Source organism: Rhineura floridana, chromosome 6, assembly GCF_030035675.1.
Source record: "Rhineura floridana isolate rRhiFlo1 chromosome 6, rRhiFlo1.hap2, whole genome shotgun sequence".
NCBI classification, from domain to species: domain Eukaryota; kingdom Metazoa; phylum Chordata; class Lepidosauria; order Squamata; family Rhineuridae; genus Rhineura; species Rhineura floridana.
This window is the reverse complement of record NC_084485.1, coordinates 65,455,857-65,479,820: the sequence shown is the minus strand read 5'-3', so window position 1 is coordinate 65,479,820 and position 23,964 is coordinate 65,455,857. Positions and strand designations below refer to the sequence as shown.

Sequence of the window (23,964 nt, the reverse complement as noted above, 5' to 3'; positions counted from 1 at the left end):
AAGCAGATGTGCTACCACTGAGCTAATGCCCTTCCTCTAGATATATACTTCCTGCACAATTTTCCATTTATTACCTTTTCTTTAAAGAATGTAAGCACTTCTGGACAAGCCTGCGGACCCCTGGACCCCTGTTAAAGTTCAGAGCTGCGCCTAGCAAGGGCTTCTGTTGTTTTTTAAAGCCAGATAGGATAGAATAGTATAGTTCTGCTCTATTTGTTTAATGAAGTATAGCATTTGAAATTCAACAAAGCCTGGCAGCACCTTAAAAACCAACAACTTTGTTATAGCATAAGATTTCATGGGCCACAGTCCACTTTATCAGATACATGAAATGTAGGGCATGAAGTGGATTTTGGTCCACGAAAGAGATTGGTCTCTTAAGATGCCGAAAAACTCTTTAGGAACATAGGAAGCGGCCTTAGGTTAGAGACAACTTCCTGTTGTGCCAGTTCCAGTGTATCTCCATCTCTCTTTTCTGAAAATGGGGGCACACGACTATAGTCAATCTCCACCCCTTTTTACTCTAAAACCCTGGTTGGATCAGCTTGAGTGTTGTTGCTTTTAAAACTTCAGCTTCAGACAGATTTTGCAACTGATTGGTAGATCAACCCATTTGTCTTCCAGGTGTGGCCAATGGAAATGCTTTGCTGCAGGCTCAGGCAGTGACAGTGAGTGGCCCAACACTTTGCTGTGGTCAGTCCTGAAAGGTCTGAAGTCAGCAGTGGGGAAGGGAGGTGTGGCCAGCAGAGGACAGAGTTGCTTCAAAACATAGCCACAAACACAGCCTTCCCTTTATTGCTCTTTGCTGCAACATACCTACTCCTCTGGAAATTGTTTGAGATATAGTGATACAAAATCCTGTATGCAAAGCCACATGACCAACTACAACAGGAGGAGGCCTTCCAGATGTTGTTCAACTACAACTCCCACCAGCCCTGTCCCTGATGGGAGTTAGAATCCAACAACATCTGGAGGCCATAGGTTCCCCACTCCTGAACTGTAAGAACCATCAGCAATACCTGAATTACTACAGATGAAAAACTGGCATAATCTAAATATCTGTTTCTGAATCTGGCAAATTTAAAACTGGCATGATTAGAAATGGCAAATGTTAGTTAGTGAGCTGGTGCATTGTGGTAGTGATCACTCATGAGAGTAAGATTGTCTTCCAAAATATTGGAAGGCACCTGTGCGTGAATTTGTTTTATGTGGGGAGATGGGCGCACAACAATCAACACACAATCTTGACAGAAAAAGTCTTTGATCCAATGGCATGGATACCACAACGATTGGAAAACGTTTATCTGTTGCAGCCTTCATCCACCTTCACAGCTGTTGTAACATACACATGTTATCCTCCACCTGTTCTGCTGTTGAGGACATTCTTGGATAGTTGTTTGTCTGGTTCCTCTCCCTTGACTTTACTGCCATGGGTGACCCCGCTGGGAGTACATGACTCCCATTGGCATCGCTCACAGGGTTCATTGGAACACACAAGTCCACTCACCACTACAAGGTGTTGATCCAGCGAGTTTGCATTGTAGTGTAGTGGTGAAAATGAAGCTCCAAATCAAATAGTTCCTGGTTTACATCTTACCTCGGCCATGAATTCACTAGGTGGCCTTAGGCAAGGCACTTTCTCTGAACCTCAGCCCTCTGCCCTCATCTGAAACATGGGGATAATAAAACTGACCCACCTTATAGGACTATTGATTATATTTTAGAAGTACTGTAAACATTTGTAAGCGCTATACGGATTCCAATGATCTGATTCTAGAGATCCACCAGTGTGGCCGATTCTGACGTAATAACGAACTATCAAGTTGGTTATCTACCTGCACTATAAAAGGGTCTTTTGAATTAATTTGAAAGTTATGGCATTCATGGCATGGGAGGATGCTGTGAATTAACTATTTTAGATCCCAAGCCCTCCTCATGTTACAACCCCAGGGCAGAGAGAATGAATGTTCAACCAATTCAAGCTCATCCATGGTGTAGAAATGGTCACTGTTCTTCTTGCAAAGTCTCCTACTTTGAGATGAGAGCTACACAAGCAAATAAATAAATAACCTGAGATTTTCCTCCAGCTCCATCCACAGCTAAGGTTACTGAAAGAGCGCAACAGATCACGTGGATTTTGAAAAAGGATCCAAAAAAGTTGCTGCAGCCCAGGGCCAGCATTTCCTATGAAAAAAATGAGAATGGACTAGTCAGTTTAAGTGGCAGCAACAACAAACGACATGACGTTTCTCGTACAGTGAGGTTCTTTTGACAGCTATTTCTGGGATGCAAGAAATAGGTCAAACGATTTTTCAGATTCTTCTTTCATATCTGGGGGTGGCATTATTCATACAAAAGATTGCTGTCACCATTTCTGCATAGCTGCAATCCCATGTCCCGAGGCTCATCCACACCTCATTATTGCTTCTGCTTGCTCCAGAAGCATCCTAAGACTCTGAGTCAAGTCTGTAGACCATGTGACTCTCTTGCAAACTCTCAGACCAGGAAAATTCTAGCAGGTTTCTCTTAAACACAATCCTAACATGAGACTCTCATCCTCAGTGAATCATCTATTCAGCAGCAACCAACACAGAAAGGTTCTGCAGAAGTAATCTGTGGCACACTTAGATGCAACTGTTGTTTTTTTTAAAGCCATGGGTTTTTTTAAAAAGCCATGGTCCAACCAAAAGTCCCCATGTGTCTGCCTGCTCCAGATTCGTCTCTGAGCCAGGGGCTAGTCTGCAGCAGACTAGCTGACTAGCACAACCTTAAATGTATGAGAGCCATTGAAAACAATGGCACTGGGACATGCACAACATATGCTTATTGCTGTTATTAAATAATTATAACCTTTTCTGCAAATAGGTACCCAGACTGGCTTAAAAAAATGAAAAAAAACCCGAGAATAAAATGCTCTATTAAAAATAAAATTAAAAACAGCCAACCATGCAAAGCAGCAATTGTTACAACCAGTACAGGATATTCAGTCACTCCATCTGGCAGTTGCCTCCATAAGGCAGGGACAGGGAACCTGAGGCCCTCCAGATATTGTTGGACTCCAACTCCCAGCATGGGCAATGGTCAGGGATGATGAGTCCAAGAATATCTGGATGGGCCACAAGTTCCCCATTCCTCCCATAAGGCCATCTCTTCATGTGCAGCAGATCCTATCTGCCCTCCACGTGATTTTCTCACCACAGCACAGACTGCTCCTTGCTTTTTTTATGTGTTGTTGAGAAAATTGCCCAGTCTACTAGGTGAGCAATTCCATGCCAGTGCCTTGCTGTTTGGAGATTATTATAGCTCAGCCTCCTCCAGACCCTACCAATAGTGGCCTCTTTGATTATAACTTTTAATACGGGATCATTTGTCTATGGTGGGTGTCATAGTCCTTAAGTACAGTAGACCTACAGTCTGAGGGGGAACTCCCCACAGCTGTGCTTGAATTGCAGGGAGGTCCCCTTACATTATTATGAAGGCCCTCTTAGATTCCATTTTTTATGGGCTAAGAAGGGTGGCTGGTTAAAACTGAGGTGGAGAGTCAGGAGTAGGGCTTGTAAATTTCATTAAGAGCCCCTTACCTTTTGCCCATAGATCAAGCACTACCTCTCTAGGGAGGACAAGTCACCGGGTGGATGTCAACCCTGGGGTGAGTGGCAGTCTAAATCATTCTTCTTGACTTTTCTCTGCAAAGAATCAATGAACGTTACCTGGTTAGGGTCCACATCATAGCCATGTTTGGTTCCAAGAGTTCTGCCCATGGCCAGGTTGATGACATAACCTACAATGGCAAGTGAGAAAGCTGTGCCAATCATGTCTTTCCACTTGCCCACCTCGGGAAGAGTAGCAGCCGGGAAACTAGAATCAAACGGGGGGGGGAAAGAAGTCAAAAAACCAGATAGCTGAAGATGAAACCAACAGACCAGAGAGATGCTGGCGGCATTTTTTTGTGATGTGGAAGCAAAATTCAGTTCAGCCACTTTCAAGATAACAGACACTTATGGACAAAGATACAGCTGCCAATTGTCACATATTTGAGGTCAAATAGCAAATATAGCAAACCTTATAATCATCACAGTAACATGAAGTGAATTGTCACATGTTTTATACAGCAGTGGTTATTATGCACTTTGCAATTATACCGTGCTTGTAATTTATCAATGGACTGAGTCATATAAATCAGGGCTTGCATATACTGTCCACTTCAAGCCTGCCCTACTTTCTACTCCATTTAGAGATGTTGCAACACACCCAGTCAGTGGAAGTTCTGAGCCCTGTTTCAAGTTGTTTTCAAAAGGGCACACGATTTTATCTATTCTCTTCCCTCTCCTTCAAGATGCCTGGTGGGTAGGCAAACTGCAACAAAGGTGGAGTAAAGAAACCTCCATTTTTTTACCTCTTTGCACTGCTTACCTTGCTGCAACCATCTGCTAACTTTATGGTTTTTAGTTCATGGATCTCTCATGTCATACCTGCCATGGTCTTTATTCCAGAATTTTAAAATTATTAAATACAGTGGGATTTATGAACTGGCATCATTAGAGTATGCCTGTTCTGCAAGAGAAGTAGCTCTTGGAAAGAGAATAATCAGTACAGTTACTCACCCCATATTAATATGGCCAACAACTGGCATGTCATATTTCTCAGACATATTAAAGCTTCCAGAAACTGCAGTAGCTACTATGACCTGAAATCAAAGCATAAAAAAGGCTTTAGCCTAGCACAATTTTTTCAACTTTTGGTGCAAGCTAAATTTGTTAACATATTCCTTCAGCAGAAAACTGGACCATGTCTGTGTAAATTTTAATTCGCATTAAGTGGGGGAGGGATCAATTGTGAGGGGTGTATAAACACAGAACCAGAGTTTTCCTATAGTCACTGTATGAATTAATGTAGAAGTTGATCCTGCATGATCAGATCCACTAGCTATGTTTAAATTCATGGATACATTGGACGGCTGTGTTTATTGTCAGGATACTCAGTTTAAAGTCCCTATTTCATATAAAAAAGATGGTGGCTACCTGCTAGATCAAAGTATAGAATCCAGAATTCTCAAAGACTTATGTATGCTTTGCATCTTGGCACCCTTTTCTGGCATCATAAGTGACAGCAACTGTTATCTGCATGTCATACACTGTATTGATAGAGAGCATTTCCATATGTAAGAGGCTGGTTTTTGCTTAAACCTGTTCTTAATATAAATGTAAAATTGAAACTGGCCACAATATTCATTTGAATTATGAATGGTTCTGTTCTTACGTGCAACAACAATAATCACACATTTGTAGAAAGAGCACCCAAGATACTCAGGATGATATAAACTCCACAAGTGAAAACACACTTGGCCCCTCTAGTTTTGAGTCTAACCATACTCGAAACCTCTTCTGTAATGTATACTCTAGCCTAGCAGATTGAAGTCTGCCTTTGTCCATGGTTTTGTTAAAAAGCCACGTGATCTGGCACAACTCTAATGACTTGTGTGAAGTGTGGTTGATTAGATGAGCACACGGTTTCTCCCCACCAAGCCTATACAATATTTATATTTTAAAATAAAGAAGGGGGAATCAAGGTTTATTCCAAACCCAGAGAGAAAGCAACATACCCTTACTAAGGTTGCTCTCTCACTGATCTTTGCCCATTCTTTCATTTTGAAAATGCAGGAAAGTTTTTTTGTCTGTGTGTACCCACTCCCTACAATATGAACATACACTTTGCTTGAAAAAACTAAATGAGAGCAGTAGAATGGTGATCCCCTCACAGTACGTTTGCAGTGGAGGAAGTTACAACAGAAATGGTGGAGAGCTACAGCTGCTGGGAAAGCAGCTTTTAAAATAGAGGTGGGAAACCTGTGGCTCTCCCAATGTTGTTGGATTACAATTCCTATCAGCAACAACCAGCATGGCCAATGGTCAAAGATTATGGGAGTATTATGGGAATATCTGGATTACCACAGGTTCTCCACCCCTGTTTTAAGGGATTGAAGATCAGAGAAAAATGGAGATATGGCTTTGGGTTATGGCACTGAGAAAAGAAAAGGGAGGAGCACTCAGCATCCCATTCAATGTCTGATGATAGATACCACATTGAGCAACCCCCAAAAACTGGACATTCTGTTGGGGTACCGGAGGAAACTCTTCCCTCTTCATCCTGCCATGGCTTATTTGGGCAGGTTAAAGGTGATGCTGGAACATGGGCAGGATCGCATGCTGGTCCCTAACAATTGTTACAATAGTGCAACAAATTAAATACCCAGAAAAGAATTCAGACTCTCATTACAGTTAATCAAAGCTGTAAGCTGAATTCCAGGTTGCAGCAGGTAATTTAAGGACGGCAAAAAGCACCTGGGGTAGGTTAGGGGACGCACAATTGCAATGTGACCTCACTGTTTTGATTACTGGTTTTTGTGGGTTTTCTCTAGTTAGTTTATTGATCTGTTTAGAACATTTCCGTGTTCCCTTCAGTAAAACTCTAAGGGTCATGTATGCAGAACAAAATCAACATAACAATGAAAATTCAGCAAAACAAAACCACAATAAAAAAACAGCTCACTCCACATACTGGAGTGCCCATCAAACTGTCTTTGCCTGGAAGATTTCTTAGTTTCTACCTGTCTGATTTCAGATGATGAGGAAACCCAGAGGAGGGCTTCATATGATGACCGTAGAATTTGGGCAGGCTCATGTGGTAGGAGGCTATCATTTAGGTCCCAGATCCCAGGACTACATAAATACATACAACTAGATCTGGGAACAGAGTTTGTCTTGGAGCTGGCCACTAAAATAATTTTAACAAGTCAGAAAAAGTTTTTATGCAGGCATACTTCTGTGTTTTACATCGATGCAACAAGAAATTCCCATTCTCACAGCATCTCTTCTGCACATTGCAGTTTTTGAAAACTGAGTAATTTCTGCTTTTTCTGCTATCCTATATCCACCACCACCACCACCATTCACAACAGAATAAAGTAGATGTAAGATGTTCCTGTATTGGAACAGCAAGGTTCATTTCACATTATTGCAACAGCAAACTTTGGAGTGATTGCAAATTGAAACCAAAGACAAAGTCTTCCTAAATCTTTGCATTTCCCACAGCTCTAATTACACAAGTGCTCCCTGGGTGTCAGCACGTACATTGGCCTCCTGCCTCCCCAGTCACCTGAGGCATGTAGGCATCTTACTACAGCTTCCTGTCTTATCACGTTTCAATATTTTGGAATACAGCGGTATTATCTGCATGTACATTTCCTGCTGTGTAGTCTGAGGATGTTTTCACTCAGACTTGTTGAAACATGAGTCAAGTTTAATCTGACCATGCCAATGCATTTTTCTTCAGTGATCTTAGCTGACCTGAGAGTGCAACTTTGCATAGTTGATTAAATCCATTTGATATATAGGTTAATAATGCAGTTAGCATCAGCAACAGGTTTCTGAGCCTGCAGATGAGCAACGTCCCAGCATTTTTAATATCAGACTTCTGCATGGACCAGTTTGTCACTGGCATGTGTACAACAGGGGCATAGACTCAAGACCGGTATGAAGTTGGCTTGTTTAGCAAATAACCTTTGTTATAAACCACAACCTCAGTTGATAAGTAATGCTAAACAGAACTTCTTTGAAAGTGAAACTAAACTTGTCATAAATCCTCCTCCTTGCCAGGTGGAAGGAGAAGGAAAGGGGGAGCACATGAGCCCAAAGCTTCATGCATAACTGTGGTGCCTCATCCACATAGTGCCAAACCATGGCTTAGCATGACTTATGAACCAGGCCACTGTCTGACAGCTGGGCAAACGTTATTTCAGCAACAAAGGCAATATCTTGGATGGAGATGGTTGGATTCCCCTTGACAAATTACATAGGGAGAGCTGTGCTAGTTTGTTGCAGCAGAAACAGGCAAGTGTCTTGGGAAGCCTTAACTAATTTATTTGTGGAGAGGATTTATAATGGCACAAGCTTTCGTGGCTCAGTTTATCAGATGTGGTGGACTCTAGTCCACAAAAGGTTATACCGTAATACATTTGTTAGTCTTTAAGGTGCCACAAGACTTGTAGTTGGTTTTTCTGCAATAACTGTACATATATTGTGCAAAAGAAAAAACAATCCAAACATTTGCAAAGGACCCAGGAGACCTCTAGTGTAATCAGAAACGTGCCAGCTTCCTTATCTCAAATCAGACAGCTTGAGTAGATTATTACATCAGTTTCCTCCTTGGCTGTATTTTGGACCACTCTGCTAGCTAAATAGTCAACAGCTTTTTTATAAGCGTATCCCTGTGTCTGAAGAGAAGGGAGGGAGGGCACTGACTACAATGAGGGTTCTAATCTCTAAAGACCTTGATAAAAGCAGGGGAAAGAAAGTACTCAGGATCTAATGCTTACTATAACAATCTCCATGGGAATGGGGACGCGAATCTTCTTCATGTATTTCATATTCAGCTCTTTCACAATAATCAGGAGCACAATGCTGATCAAGGCAAACACGAGGGAGGCCACATTGGTCTTAGGCAGGTTTTTGCAGATATCGATAAAAGTCTAGAAAAAAGAAAAGGATGAAGCAAGTAAAGGAGAGCAAGGAGTCTCTTCAGCATGATGGCAGAACTGGATGATGTGCCTTGGTGTTTGCTGTCCGAGACAAAAGATGGTACATCAGTAGTCATTATTTAGCTTAGTAGTCTATAGCTGATGGTAGCCAGTTCTCAAAACAGCATAAGAAGGCACAATCCCTGCAGTAACCAGCTATGGATTAATTATAGGGTCAGTAAGTAGGGCCTGACCAGACAGGATGCATTTAATAGGACTTCTTGTTTCAAACAACGGCATCCAACTGAGACTTTAGAGTAAGGTACAAGAGACGCACAGCAGGTAACTGTGGACTCTATAATTCCACGAACTGCTTTCTCCTAATCCCTTATAATTAAAATGTGGAAGAATTAATTGTAACTCTCTGATACTTATGTGCACTTTTCCTAGAATTATACGAGCCCAAGAGCACTTCTGTACCTTTCAAGAGTGATCTAGGAGGGGAAAATACTAAGTGCAACTTCTCCTGTCATGTAGAACTATATCAAGCAAGATCTGGGAGACTTTGCAATCCTACAATTCTTTTTTAAAATATCTCTCCTTTTTCCCCTCCCGGCATTTTCCTTTGTTCAGTCCACTCAGTCATATTTCCTTTCATAAATACAGGATTTAATAATTTGTTTTATTTTTCAGTTTCATGTTTTAATTTCTTGTGTGTTAAAGCAAAGACAAGAAAATCATTTCAGCCACTCATTATTATATTTATACAGTAAGCCAACTCTTCTAGGGCCCAATCAGTTTATATTCACCTGGGGAAAGAAGTCATTAATATAATTCTAGATGGATTTATCATAATCAGGCATGTTTGGGCAATAATCATAATATCAACCTCAGATAGCTCACTTACATAAACGATGGCAAGGGGCCCTGTGTAGGACTCAATCTTCAAGCCAAATATATACTTGAGCACTGAGATGAGGATCTGCAGGCCGGCTGCTGTCATGAAGCCTCTGATGAAGGATTCTGAAAGGTAGATAGCAACGAAGCCAAACTGCACAAATCCCAGGCATATCTAGTATGGACAGACAGGCAGGCAGACAGACATGTCAGATGGAATAGTGGGTGGAACCTCTCAGAAAGATATCCTGCTACAGTCTGGAAGTATCTTTGGTGTGGAAATGAATGATATCACTGTTCCAAGAGGGATCTCCTCCAGTGTAGAAATATGGCACCAAGCCAATATATGTGACCAATCCCTGCCACTGGACAGATGAGGTAATAGGAGGTGAAGTGAGGCAGGGATCTTCCTGGGCCACACCAATATTCATCTGTAGTTTACTCCCTAGAAAGAGCATGCCCGTTATATCTTGGAAGCATGAGGGCAGTTCTACACATGAGGTGGCAAACATGGTATACTGGTATTTCCTGTTAGGAAACAGGTGAAATATGGATAATGTACACACAAAAACATGGGTCTTTAAACATTTGTGGTTATATGTGGGGTCCTGACCCAGTCAGAGTTTCCAGAAAGAATGGGTGTACATGGATGTTTAAATGTGCATCTTCATCCATCCTACACAAGCAGCCATCTTTGTTTTCTGCATTGCCTGCTCTTATTTACACACAGGTAGCAAACTCGCTCTGAGCCTTACCCGCAAAGTAGTGATGAATATGGTGGCCACACAAAAACATCCATTCTGATTAAGGAGAATGCTAATTCAGTATATAGCTACAAAAGTGACTCTGCTACAGATATATATAATTTTCTCCCACGGCATATATTCAGCTAGTAGCTGAAAAGTACAGGGAATATAAAATGATCTTACAGCCATTGTTCTAAATTGTCTGACTGGGAAGAATTAAGGCCTCAGTGTTTCTTTAATTCAGATAAAACATTTGAATTTTTGGTCTCAAAAACCAGCAGCTTATCTAGTAGTATCTAGTGGTACAATGCTGTACAACATCAAAGTAACGTTATGGAAGAAAACAGATTAAGTATCAATGCACGTTTGCAAACCCAATCAATCAATCACCAACTTTAAACAGGATTGATTGTTACCAATGCTGGTACAGTAATCACTTTGCTTTCCCTTTCCCTCAACGCACGGGTAGCTATTGTACAACTCCATACAAAGCCATCTGAACCTTCTACCCTGTTCTGAATACAGGACATCCTTACCTGTATTATGGCTGTCAGACAAGCCAAGGTGGCAGAGATCTCCAGTCTGGCTGCTTCCATGGCTGTGTTGTCAATCATCATTTCATTGGCTGTGTGATTAAAGTACTGGAATTGGGAATCAGGAGCCAGCTCATGGCAGACATTCCCCACAATGATACTGATGACTGCAAAAGTACCTGTGGGACAGACACACAAATAATCATTCACACAGAAACCATGTATGCAATGAGAATTACTGCTGGTCTTAAGACAGCTGAGGACTGCAAGTCTATATAGATGGCTGGGCTACCCATCTGCCTAATTTCCTCTACATGATTGACAGCAAGGTGGCATATGGCAGCTAATTGGTGGATGACTAATATCTATAAAATGACCTTGACTCTGTTTTTCCTCAGCCTCATAATTATGAAATTGAGGCTGTGCAGCAGGAATGGGGAACCTTACTGTAAACTGCCCAGAGAGCTTCGGCTATGGTGCGGTATATAAGTACAATAAATAAATTAATAAACCTGTGGCTTTCTAGGTGTTGCTACATCTCTATAATCCCTGACCACTGGCCATGCTGGCTGGGCTTAAGGGAAGTTGGAGTCAAACAGCATCTTTTTTAGGACAACAGGTTCCACACCCTTGCTCTGCAGTTATTTCATTAATGTAGTTGGGACATCAAACAGAAAGACATCCAACTGTTGTACTATAACACTTGAGGAGGCACATGTTCAGGCACTACAGTGAAAAGGTTATCTTACCTGGGACCATTTGATGAACACCTCCGAGCAAGAAATAGGTTATCAGAGGGAAGAATGATGAGTAGAGCCCGTTAATTGGAGGTAGGTTGGCCAGCAGAGCAAAGGCCATGCCTAAAAAATACAAGTGAAAAACAGATCAGACTCTATTCCTAAAAGATGTCCAGCTATGCTCAAGGCTGCAGTATGAAAACAACTTGCCACTCACAACATGACAGGATCCATGTTGCAGGGATCTTCTGGTATCCCACCCATTAAAAAAGGTGGTACAGCCCTGCACAGAACCTCATCATAGCAGTACATCCAATATGGCACCATCAGTCTATCAGAAAGTCTTGGTAACAAAGAAGAAATTTGTAAACAGCAGTAAACAGCTATGCTAAACAAGTAGGCTAATGGTGAGATTAATGTTCTGCTATTACTGAAGGTGATATATGAGGTTACAGATAGCTGGATATACAACCAAGTATATGCAAATATGGTTCCATGTTTCAGAGCCTCAGTGCATACAGTTAAAAATTCTCCACATGGAGCAGTCTTATCACTAAAACTTCATGGATTAAGTAATGGTGCCTTTTACTGATGCCCAGTCCCTAGGAGGACCTGCTCACGTGATTTCCCCCCACTTTTTGGAGAAGATAAACTGTGTGTGACAGTGATTTCTGTGAATCCCAATGGACAGTGTCAATGTAAATACTCATGGCTGTGATGATTGGTAGCTACCCATGGTGGATTTTTAAAAGTATGGACCAGGGCAGAGTAAATAGGCATAAAAATTGCATTTTAATCTCCTATTCCATTAATTGCAATTATGAATTGGGCCATAAGCAGAAACATATTACCTGCCATAATTTAGACAGGTGTTAGAGCAAGATGTATACAAATTTCCCCAAATTTGTGCACTGGAGAAACTACCAACTTTCATGGTTGGCAGTAATATGGGTTTTCTCACCTTGAGGCACTTGAATAGTCCCAGCACTGATTCCACCAAGGACATCAGGCACAATGTAATCTTTGATTTTATATTTTGGAAGCCATACAAGTATGGGAAACAGGCTGTACAGGATGAGTTTGAGTCTGGATGGTGAACATCTAGTGAGAAAAGAAAAAAGAGGATATAAAATTTAATAGGAAACTTTCCCACTGTTATATAGTTTGTGTAAAATGATAAGATGGATTGATCTTTATTACCCAACACCTCATGCAGTCACTGAAAAAAGCTGCTATTTTGTTCTTGTGGTTTTCTACACCCACATGGTGCTGGCAGGAATAACAGAATGAACAATGGAAAAATGTTTCACTCCTATTATTTATAATTAGCCTTTCATTGTGTTCCATGCAGTAATGGGTCAGCACCCCGTTATCCCAACCTCCATCAAACTCTGGAGAACATGATATTTAACTAAATTCTGTTGCTCGGGTTTGTTTTTAATGGCACACCAAAATTAGGATCCTGTGTCCAAACCAAATATATTTGTAACAAAATCATTATAACCTGGGTTGTTACTGGAAGACTAAACACAATAAGGATAATAAGCCATCACGTTATTAGTTCAAGCAGCCCTAGTACAACCTGCTCAGCCAATTAGCTAATAGAACAAAGTAATCCTGTGTGGCCTACTTCAGCAATGGGCATAAGAAATCAACAGGATATAATTGCACAGTTAAGCACTTAGTTAGCACTGATCCTATGTTTGCTTCAATAGAACTTCCTCCCAAAGCTGCCTTGTACTGAGTCAGAGTATTGGCCCATCTAGCCTGGTACTGTCTGCTCCTGGCTGGCTGCAGCTGTTCAGAGAATCAGGCAAAGATCTTTCCCATCACTTGCCACCTGACCCTTTAGCAGGGATTCAACCTGAGACCTTTCCCGTGCAAAGCATGCGTTCCATCACTGATTTAGAGCCTACCACCAAACGTACACTATATAACATTGCAGTCCTTTCAGGCTGGACAAAGATACAATTATTATTACATCTTTTATGATAGGAATGGGGAACCTGTGACCCTCAACAAGTTGTTGGACTCCAATACCCATCATCCCAGACAGCCTGGCCAATGGTATGAGATTATGGGAACTGTAGTCCAACAACATCTGGAGGGCTACAGGTTCCCCATACCTGCTTCATGCCATCATAACTACTGCATTACAGCATCTGATTTTTACTGCAGAGCAGATTGAAAAAAAATCCTCATGTAAATTCATCATCATTTTAGTGCAAATTTCTCCTAATAAACACATTTTTATGCAATTTTGCCTAATACCCACATTTTTGCAAAGCATTTGCCACCTTGGGCTCCTTCTGGGAGGAAGGACGGGATATATATCTAATAAATAAATAAACTTCCCTAATATAATGCATTTTTGCACATCATTTTCACTAATACATGCCGGGCAGCTTTGTATCAATTTCATCTGATACAGAAACTGCGACCCTACCTTCCTGTTCATCTGCTCCCACAGGTGATACATGCCCTGGTCTCCTCTCGCTTAGACTACTGTAATGCGCTCTACATGGGGTTACCCTTGAAGACAATCCGGAAACTACAGCTGGTACAAAATGCGGCGGCGCGCTTGATTAAGCATAGCCGTCGCTGTGATCATATCACCCCAGTGTTAATAGATCTCCACTGGCTACCACTTGTCTACCGGGCTCAATTCAAGGTGTTGATGCTGACCTTTAAAACCCTATATGGTTTCGGTCCAGTTTATCTGAAGGAGCGCCTCCAGAATCAACAACTATGCCACCTGACAAGATCAGCCTCACAGGACCTTCTCTCGGTCCCACCGGTCAAAACAGCTAGGCTGGTGCGGACCAGAGAGAGGGCTTTCTCGGTTGTGGCCCCCACCCTCTGGAACTCTCTTCCCCTTGATCTCCGACATGCTCCCTCCTTGATAGGCTTTCGCCGAGCCTTAAACACCTGGCTTTTCAGGCAGGCCTATAAGATTGGGGTGGATTAGTTTTTCTGTTGTATTAACTGAAGTTGATTTTAGATTAATTGTGACTGTTGTTGATGTATATTGTGTTTTTATGATATTGTAAGTCACCTAGAGTGTCCGCTAACCCGGACAGATAGGCGACTCAAAAATAAAATTTATTTATATTATTATCTATATTTTTATGCACACTTTACCCTAATATATGCATTTTTGTATTTTGACTGGAGAACTTCACTGCAAAATTTGGAGTAGTGTGAATTTTGAAGGATGGCTGTGTTTTAGTCTGCATATTGTTCTGGAAAATATGAATTTGGTAGGTTCACCTTTAACATTTATTTTATCCTGCCCTTCCTTTCACAAGGAGCCCTGGACAACAAACAAGAACACTAGTAGCATTTTAAAACATCCTAAAAACATACATCTTTAAAAACATATTAAAACAAAACATATCAAAAACATCTTTAAAAAACAACTTTAAAAACACCTTGAAAAGTAATTCCAGCACAGACACAGACTGGGATAAGACCTCTATTTAAAAGGCAGAGCTCAGTGATCAAATGAGGGGTAAGATGATCTTTCAGGTGTCTTGGTCCCAAGCTGTGTACACCAAAATTAGAATCTTGAACGTGGCCCAGAAGCTAATGGGCAGCCAGTGCAATTCTTTCAGCAGTGGGGTAACATGTTGGAGATAACCTGCCCCAGTGAGAAATTGCACTGTCACATTTTGCACCAGCTACAGCTTCCGGATCAACTTCAAGGTCAGCCCCACATAAGCACATTACAGTAAACCAGCCTGGAGGTTACCAGTGCATGGACAACAATGTTCAGTCTATCCCAGTCCAGAAATGGCCACAGCTGTCTTACCAGCCAAAGCTGATAAAACACACTCCCAGCCACTGAGACTACAAACCTGCTCTTTCAGAGGAAGTACAACCCCATCCAAAGCAGGCAACTGACCAATTATCCAAACTTGGGAACCACCAACCCACAGCACCTCCATCTTGCTAAGATTCAGACTCAGTTTTGGTCCTTATCCAGCCCACCACCGAGTCCAAGCACTGGTCCAGGACTTGCATGGCCTTTCCTGTTTCAGATGTTACAGAGAAATAGAGCTCGGTATCATCAGCATATTGCCAACACCTTGCCCCAAATCTCCTGATGACCACTTCCAAGGGCTTCATATAGATGTTAAACAGCATGGGGGACAAGATGGCACCCTGTTGCACCCTACAGCACAACTGCCAGGGGGCCAGAAGACAATCACCCAATGCTATTCTCTGAAAATGACCCTGGAGGTATGATCAGAGCCACTGTAAAGCAGTGCCACTGGTACCCATCTCACCAAGTTGGCTCAGAAGGGTACCATGGTCAATGGTATCAAAAGTCGCAGAGAGATCAAGTAAGAATAACAGGTTCCTACTCCCCCATCCTTCTCCTGATAAAGGGCATCCCTCAGGGCAACCAAGGCCGATTCAGTCCCATAACCAGGCCTGAACCCATATTGGAATGGGTCCAGATAATATGTTTCATCCAAGAGTACTAGCAATTGCTGCACCACAACTGTTTAAATCACCCTCCCTAATAAGGGAGTATTTGTGACCAGGCTCTAGTTGTCACAAACCAGTGGGTCCAGGGTGGGTTTTTCCAGGAGCGATTGGATCACCACCTCTTTCAGGGTAGCTGGGACCATTGCCTCTCACAAAGACACATTGACCACACCCTTGATCCACTTGGTCATACCCCCTCGGCAAGTTTTAATAAGCCAAGAAGGGCAAGTGTCAAGAGGACACATTGCTGGCCACATTGTTGCAAGTACCTAGTCCACGTCATCAACTGAAACTGACCCCAAGAAGTTGCAGCAGATATTGTGCTGGACATCTTGCCGGGGGATACAGTATAGATGGCACATCAAGACTGCAACAGAGGCAAGCAACTTTATCCTCAAAGAGCCTTGCAAACAATTCACAGTGGGCTTCCAAAATGTCTAAAAGTCCCATTTCCTGGAGTTGATGTCAACAGACCCTTGACAATACGAAAAAGCTCCACTGGACAGCTACTTGAGGATGTGATAGAAGCAGAGAAGTGTGCCGCCTTCTCTGCCCTCACTGCCACACAGCAGGCATGGTTATGATGTTTTACTCATGCCCGATGAGCCTCACAGCCCATCTTTCACAACTTGTGCTCTAGCCATTGTTCAGCCTGTTTCATTGCCCTTAGTTTGCTGGTATACCAAGATACAAACTGGGCTTCTTAATGCCGGAGAGGGTGCTCAGGGGCAACTGTATTAAGAGCCCAATGTGTCTTGTTGTTCCACAGCGTAACAAGGGCTTCAACGGGATCACTTGCTTTATCTACTGGGAACTCCCCCTGGGCGTTCAGAAATCCAGTGGATTCCATTAGTCTCCAGAGGTAGACTATCTTAATCTGTCCGCTACCCCTGCGGGGCATGATTGGAACTGTAAGTCTAAACTTCAACAGAAAGTGGTCTGACCACGACAATGGGATGACATCCACACACCCCATCTCCAGACCATCCTTTCCTCCATCTGGAGCAAAAACCAAATTGAGGGTGTGCCCTGTCCTATGTGTTGGAGTGGTGACAACTTGAGACAGTCCCATGGTCATCATGGACAGGCCCACCCTTAGTATGTGCGGGACCCAGGGCAAAAGCATAGTTGGGGGCCCCCCACATTCTTTCTCTCTCTATATATATATTGAGAGAGAGAGAGAGAGAGAGATTTTATTTATGAATATATGTAATTATAATATTTACTGTTAGATATGGTAGTCTATTTCTAGGCATATTTTCCCATCTTTATCTTCCTAACTAAACAATTGAAAACACTTTGTGCAGAACCATTGTTTTAAATATCGAGGATGACAGAATTTAATCATTTCTGTAAATGTCTGGGCCTGGCTGCTTTGTTGATGGGCAATTACTTTCGGATTAAAATTAAAATAATACAAATATAAGAAACTATATATAATTTCACAGTGGATGAGCGGCGGCAGCACAGGGAAGCCACTGACTCAGGCACGCAGCCAAAGAGCAGGCAGGAGATTCAAACCTCCCGCCTAAAATCAGCTTGGGAAGCAGCTGGCGAGATGGCCGCTGCACAGCTGAAGAGAGAGGAAAAACCCCACCACAGCCCAGCTTCTCAGATCGCCAAGCACGGGGGCCCCCCAAAGCATGGGGCCTGGGGCAACTGCCCTGCTTCCTGGTGCCTAGGGGAGGCTCTGATCATGGATGCCATGAAGTCCTGAGCCAGAACAGAGGAAGCCTCAGCATGGACATTGAAATCACCCAGGATGATTGTTCTGGATTCCTCCAATAACATAGCCAAGACAGCATCCATCGGCTCAGTTGGCAGGGTATTACCCTGTTGTCGTGGATGGATCACTCCCTGGTGAGATTTAAATTGGCTGGGGCTGATTGCCTCCCACCATGCAGGAGTAGGGGACCTTTTAAGATGGTCCATCTCCAGAAACTTACAGAATCTGAGGGATTCCTAAATGCTCTGGGATATTTTCCAGTTGGCATGACTGACACTCCTGTGGAGGTTCTGGACTTTCTATGGAAAAGTGAAATGGGCAGGGCCATTAGCATGATAACTCCTAAGCACCATCTGAGGCCACATGAGTCTAGAGACTCCTTGATTTCAGAGGCAATGAAGCAGATCAACTGATGGCTAGAGTGCAAGTGGCACAAGTCTCATGGTGAATACGACCAAACACAGTACAGGTAAAAGTGCCTAATTATGCCTACCATTTGATGGCAGCAGCAGTGTAGAAAGCATACTTCACCACCACTGTGTCCTCTGTGAGCCGTCCAACATTACTTCATAGAGTAATAAATTTATTTATTTATTTATTTATTACATTTATATACCGCCCCATAGCCGAAGCTCTCAGGGCGGTTTACAGCAATAAATGAGCTGATTAAGTCCAGTCTAGAATCAGGAACAGCTAAACACTTGGAAGCCTGCTGCAATAAATTTGTGAAGCGCTTTGAGGGCAAAGTCACTCATATTCACTCTGAACTTGATGCCACTGTTGCTGCAAGTTCTGTGGAGATGTCTGGGATAAGTTTCAGTTATCACAGCCTGAGGATGTGGGCAGAATGCTTGCAAAGATCTTTTGACCCCTGTGCCCATCATGGCTTGTAAGATCTTCCCAGGATTGACTGGGTGGTTTCAGGTTCCAGTTAATGCTGCATCGCAGAAGGAATGAAGTCCACTACCTTGAAAGAAGCAGCGGCACAGCCCCTCAAGAGGCCTTTCCTGGACCTTCAGTTACTAGACAACTACTATTCAATTGTAAATATTCCTTGTTTGGCAATGCAGTTAAGAACATGGTGGCTGGCCAGCTGCCCATATGTTTGGATGAAGCAGATTATCTAGACTCATTTCAATCTGGCTTCAAGCCTGGGTTTGACATCAAAATAGCCTGGGTCATCCTAATTGATGAACATTGTTGGGAGAGACACAGGAGGACTCTCCTAGATCTTTTGGGAGCTTTCAGTACCACTGACCATGGTATTCTCCTGGAGTAGTTCTGCAAATTGGAAGTTGGGGGCACTGTTATGGTGGTTCCACTCCTACAAGCAGGGCTACTACCAGAAAGCAGCATTGTGTGATTTCTGCTTGGGCCCATGTCACTTGTGCTATGACTCCATATTGTCTCCCACACTATTTAACTTTCATATGACACTGCTAGGAAGTGTCATCCAGGGCTTTGGAGTATGGTGTCACCAGTATGCTGATGACACTAAATTCTCTGCATTCTATCTGAATCTGGAAAGATTGTCCAGATACTGGACTAGTGTCTGAAAGCAGTGATGAGCTGGATGAGGGACAATAAACTGAGGATGAACACTGGAAGACATATGTGTTGTTGCTAGATGGCCCTTGAGTCCAGTAATTAGGGAGATAATCTGTTCTGGATGAGGTTGGACTCCCCCTGAAAGAAAAGGTGATCCAAAGCTATCACTAGAGGCCCAAATAGCCTCAGTCAGGGAGGACTGCCTATGTCTAGCTCCAGCTTGATTACCAGCTATGGCCGTTCCTGGACTGGGACAGCCTGGCTTTAGTAATCCATGTTCTAATAAACTTAAGATTGGACTATTGCAACACTCTCTATGTGGGGCTCCCCTTGAAGACAGTCCAGAAGCTGCAGCTGGTACAGAATGCGGTTGTCAGATTGTGATGCCAGGCACTGAGTAACAGTAATATATCACTGATCTTCAAAGTGTGGCGCTGCCTGCCTGTGAACTACAAGAACTTTGTACTGGGTACAGAGCCCTGAATGGCTTGGGGCCCAGGTACTTAAAGTAGTGCTTTCTCCTGTGACCCATGCTTTGAGATCTGTGGGGGAGGCCCTGCTTCTGGTTCCATCAACAGGTTTGGCCCATTCTGCAGTGACTCAAGACAAGGCCTTCTTGGTGATGGTGCTGATTGTCAAATTCCCTCCCTGTGGAAGTACATCTGTCCCTCAAGTATAATTCAAGATGCATTTGTGTAGCCTTTTGTGGGATTTTTTAAACATATTGTTTTATGATTGATTGTGTTTTATAATGCTGTTAACCATCCTGAGCTCCTGCTAATAATACCAATATTAGTATTCAGGTGAATGGATATAGCTTAGTGGTAGAGAATCTGCCTTACATGCAAAGGTCCCAGGTCCAATCCCTGGCATGTCTAGGTAGGGCTGGAAATGACCCCTTCCTGAAACCCTGGAGAACCACTGTCAGTCAGGATAGACAATACTGAACTAGATTGACCAATAGTCTGACTCATTTTAAGGCAACTTTCTATGTGAACAACAACTACTACTACTACTCCAGGATACAATGACACGGCAAAGTTGCAATAGCATAGTGACAGCCATTGTAATTCTAAGTCAGTCAAACCGCTATGCCGTCAAAACTATGATGGGGTAAGGGAGAATAAGTGGGCAGAACTGGAGACGTGACCGGGTGGGGGTCAGGGGAGAGAAGAGCTGGAGAAGAGTTCATCTATCATTCCTCAGGGCTAAGTCTTCCATCTTCCCTGCCAGTATAAAGTGACAACAGCAAAGCAACTGTTGTAACTATATACATCTCAATAGGAGCCAATGGGGAACCCAAGGTGACTGCCTCCCATTCTCCCTCTCTGCCCCTTCTTACTCTGCCTCCACCCCCAGCCACAATGTAGGATAAGAGTTTTGTTTAATTCAGCAGTAAGTCACGGCAGAGCATCAGGAGTATAAGCCCCACCAAACCAACAGAGCTCACATAGATCATGGAATAGAGTGGCATGTTTCTGACCCTATCCCTAGAGCACTTGGAACAAACAAGTAGCAACTCTGGTCATGGGAACTCTAGTGAAAGAGCACAGTGCTCAAACTAAAGGATGGGGTTCGATAAAACCTTTGCATTGCCTGTTTCAGCTTTGTTTTTGCAGTGCAGAACTACACATTATGTGAAACACATAGCATGCAATGGCACCAGCAGCTTTTTAAATTAATACTGAGCGTGGGGAGGGAGGGATTTTTACTGGGGCCACAGTACTCAAGGAGAGAAAGTTTGACTCTTAACTCTCTAGCAAAAATCACCCCCGCACAGCAATTACTTTCAGAAGAAGAAAAAGCTCCCATCGGCACCAGCTTTTTTTCTAATGATAATTGGCATACAGGGAGGGGGGGCTTTTTGCGAGATCATGGCAGTTGTTGGGGTGCAGAGAACAGCAGCAAGATGTTGCAGAATAGAGCTATATTGAACACATGGTCTCCCCTGCACCCCATAAGCTAGCCTGCTGGCTGCAGGTGCCATGGAAGAGACTGTTTTGTCAGTTTTGAAGTATGATTCCGTTACCAGCCTGGTCAGCTTTTGTACATGGAATAGGAGGGGGCTCCATCTTGAACTTTGCCTCAGGTAGCAAAATGTCTTGGGCCAGCCAGTGGAGGCTGGTCTATTAGGGCAAATGGGGGCCCACCAACCTCAGACTGCCTTCTTCCTTACAACCATTCAGGGGGTGGCCCTGCTTGTTATTGGCTGTGGCTCCACCTACTGTTGGTGGGCAATAGACACCGCTGCGGCCAGCCCTGCCTCATATGAGCTTCCCATTACATTCTTCTTTATTCACATGGCTGCTACCTTTTCTCCTTGTCTCTTGCAAAATGTTTGTTCTCACACAGACATATCTGTGTGCAACATTAGTAGCATTATCTAGACAGGATCCTTGGAGGTACAATTAGGCTGAAGTTAAACCATCTCCAGGGAGCCTTCATCTGGGCTATTGAACTCAGCTGGTGATTGTGGCTGAATGGCAGTTCTTCCTCTACAGTTTTCTTCCTTCTTTTCTCTCCTGACACAAAGGTGGCCGTTTATAAGCTGCTGCTGTTTGGGCTGTTGGGTGATTCAAGCCCCTGCCTGTGGAGGCCCTGGAGCTTACTGCTGGCAGAGTCAGCTCCCGCCTTCCTGCTCTGAGACTTCCCCTTACTTAGATTAGCATGTCCGCCCTTCCTTACTTGTGATGTTTCCCTGACAAAAGTGTTCTTCAGCTGCTGTCCATGTTTGGGCTACCAGGGGACTCAAACTCCAGACTGAGGGAAGCCCCTAGAACATATGGCTACAGCCATGAGCTATTGCTCTCCTAACTAGTGAGCTATGGCAAATGCTAGGAGGAGTACTGTGGGTTCTTCCTGGCAGCATGCATGTGCCTTGTGTGTCAAAGAAAAGATGAAATGTGACATCATCATGGCATTACTGGAAGTGCCATGCATTTATTGATACGTGTCTGGGAGCATCATAAGAAGCAATTGTGTGATTGGTGGGTATGGACATATTTGTTGCTAAGGTCCTCCATGGGCTTGGATGTCTTTGTAACTACTAAAGCAATACTATACATGTCTACTCAATATTAAGTCCTGTACAGGTCACTGGGGCTTACTCCCAGGTAAGCATGGGTAGGGCACCTGTGGCCCTCCAGATGTTGATGGACTCCAATTTTCATGGCTATTGGTTGGGGATGATGTAGTCTGTAGCATCTGGAGGGCCACAGGTTACCCACCCCGGGGTAGTGAATGGCAGCCGTTTGTTACATCTTTTCTTCCTACCACTGTTGTTGCACTTTTGACACTGCAGCTGGGAGGCCATAGCACTAGCTATGCCGGAGTGAATTCTGGCAAAGCAGCAACCATTTTAACTAGACTATAGGACTGGCATGCTCATTGCATTTATGACAATGGGCCTTAAGCATGCCTAAGAGCCTACTGCTGTAGCTACTTTACTGGAGCACTCATGTCACGTGCAGCTTTCACTATGAGATTCATGCCAACACACACCTCACTTTGTGAGATGGTGAACCTTTGTGATGGGGCACCAACTGCAAAAACTGAGTCTGTACAAAGGCACTTTACCAAAAGGAGAACACAAGCAAAAGGCAACCCAAGCTGAAAGCATAAGCAGCCCACCAGCTAAGAGAGCCAGTGTGATATACTGGAGTATTGGACGAGGACTTGGGAGAGAAAGGTTCAACTCGCCACTCAGTCATGAAGCTTGCTAGGTGACCTTGGGCCAGCCACTGTGTGTCAGCCTAATGTACCACACAGGGATGATGTGAGGACAAAATGGAGAGGGAGGAGAACCACGTATCCCTCCTTGAAGTTCTTGGAGGAAAGGTGGGATATAAATGTAAATGGTTATACATTTATAATAAGCTCCTTTTGAAATTGTTCAAACAAAATTCTTGAGAACTATTCTTGGCACTCCATCCTGTGTCCCCAATCCTATCTTACGTTTAGAAGCGGGACTCATCACGGTAGAAGCCCGTATATGGATGTCCAAATTTAAATTCTGGCTAAAAATGTTGTTTGCACCCGTGGGACTGCCCCACTTACGTTAATTGATGCTTTCTACTCAAAATGGAAAAAGTCCTTAATCACTAAATTATCATCCTTAGGGTTCTCCTTCTCTATGATTTTGGCGCTAGGCTACTCTAAAGCAAAATCCTGCATCTTCCAATGAATTTATGACATTGAATTGCAAAGTCATTTAGCCCGGGCGGCAGCATACCCTGATTTTAGGTTTAATACAAGGCCATTTGCTCCCGTCACTATTTGTTCAACCTGACCGTCCCCAAATTTAGAAATGCATTTACCCTAGCCAAATTTAACATCTTACCCTCAGCACTTTTGGAGGGCAGGTTTAAAAAAAATCTGTATGCTGAGCGGGTGTGCCCTTGCGATGACGGAGCAGTAGAGTCTGTGGGTCATGTTTTACTCCACTGCTCATTTTACCGTGACCTCCATTCTGTTTTAATTACTCCAATTCTACAAAGAATCCCTACTAGAGACGAAGCTTGCTATATGGAATACCTTTTATCTGACCTAATTCCCCAGGTATCAGCTAAGGTAGCCAGTTTCTGTGCAGCTGCCATTCTCTGCAGAAAGTCTTTGGTAACACCACAACCTACATAAGATTTAGAATTGTTTTTTTTAAAAATAGAATCCCCCAGAACTTTTAAAGTCTGAATTTTAACGATAATTGCTTACTGTAAAGATGTATATTTATTTGCTGGTCTATGACTGTAATAAAAATTTATCTATCTAT

General features: G+C 43.1%; 1 protein-coding gene across 1 annotated transcript in view; it reads right to left on the bottom strand.

The window, feature by feature from the left end:
• SLC26A9 (solute carrier family 26 member 9) overlaps positions 1-23,964 on the bottom strand; it is a 62,188-nt gene that overhangs the window by 34,521 nt on the left and 3,703 nt on the right. The window contains exons 2-9 of the mRNA XM_061632127.1: positions 12,390-12,529; positions 11,441-11,551; positions 10,695-10,870; positions 9,423-9,587; positions 8,375-8,527; positions 4,605-4,687; positions 3,711-3,858; positions 2,071-2,184 (exon numbers count right to left, since the gene is read on the bottom strand). Coding sequence (XP_061488111.1) covers positions 2,071-2,184; positions 3,711-3,858; positions 4,605-4,687; positions 8,375-8,527; positions 9,423-9,587; positions 10,695-10,870; positions 11,441-11,551; positions 12,390-12,529 — 1,090 coding nt within the window. The remainder of the gene's footprint in view (positions 1-2,070; positions 2,185-3,710; positions 3,859-4,604; positions 4,688-8,374; positions 8,528-9,422; positions 9,588-10,694; positions 10,871-11,440; positions 11,552-12,389; positions 12,530-23,964) is intronic.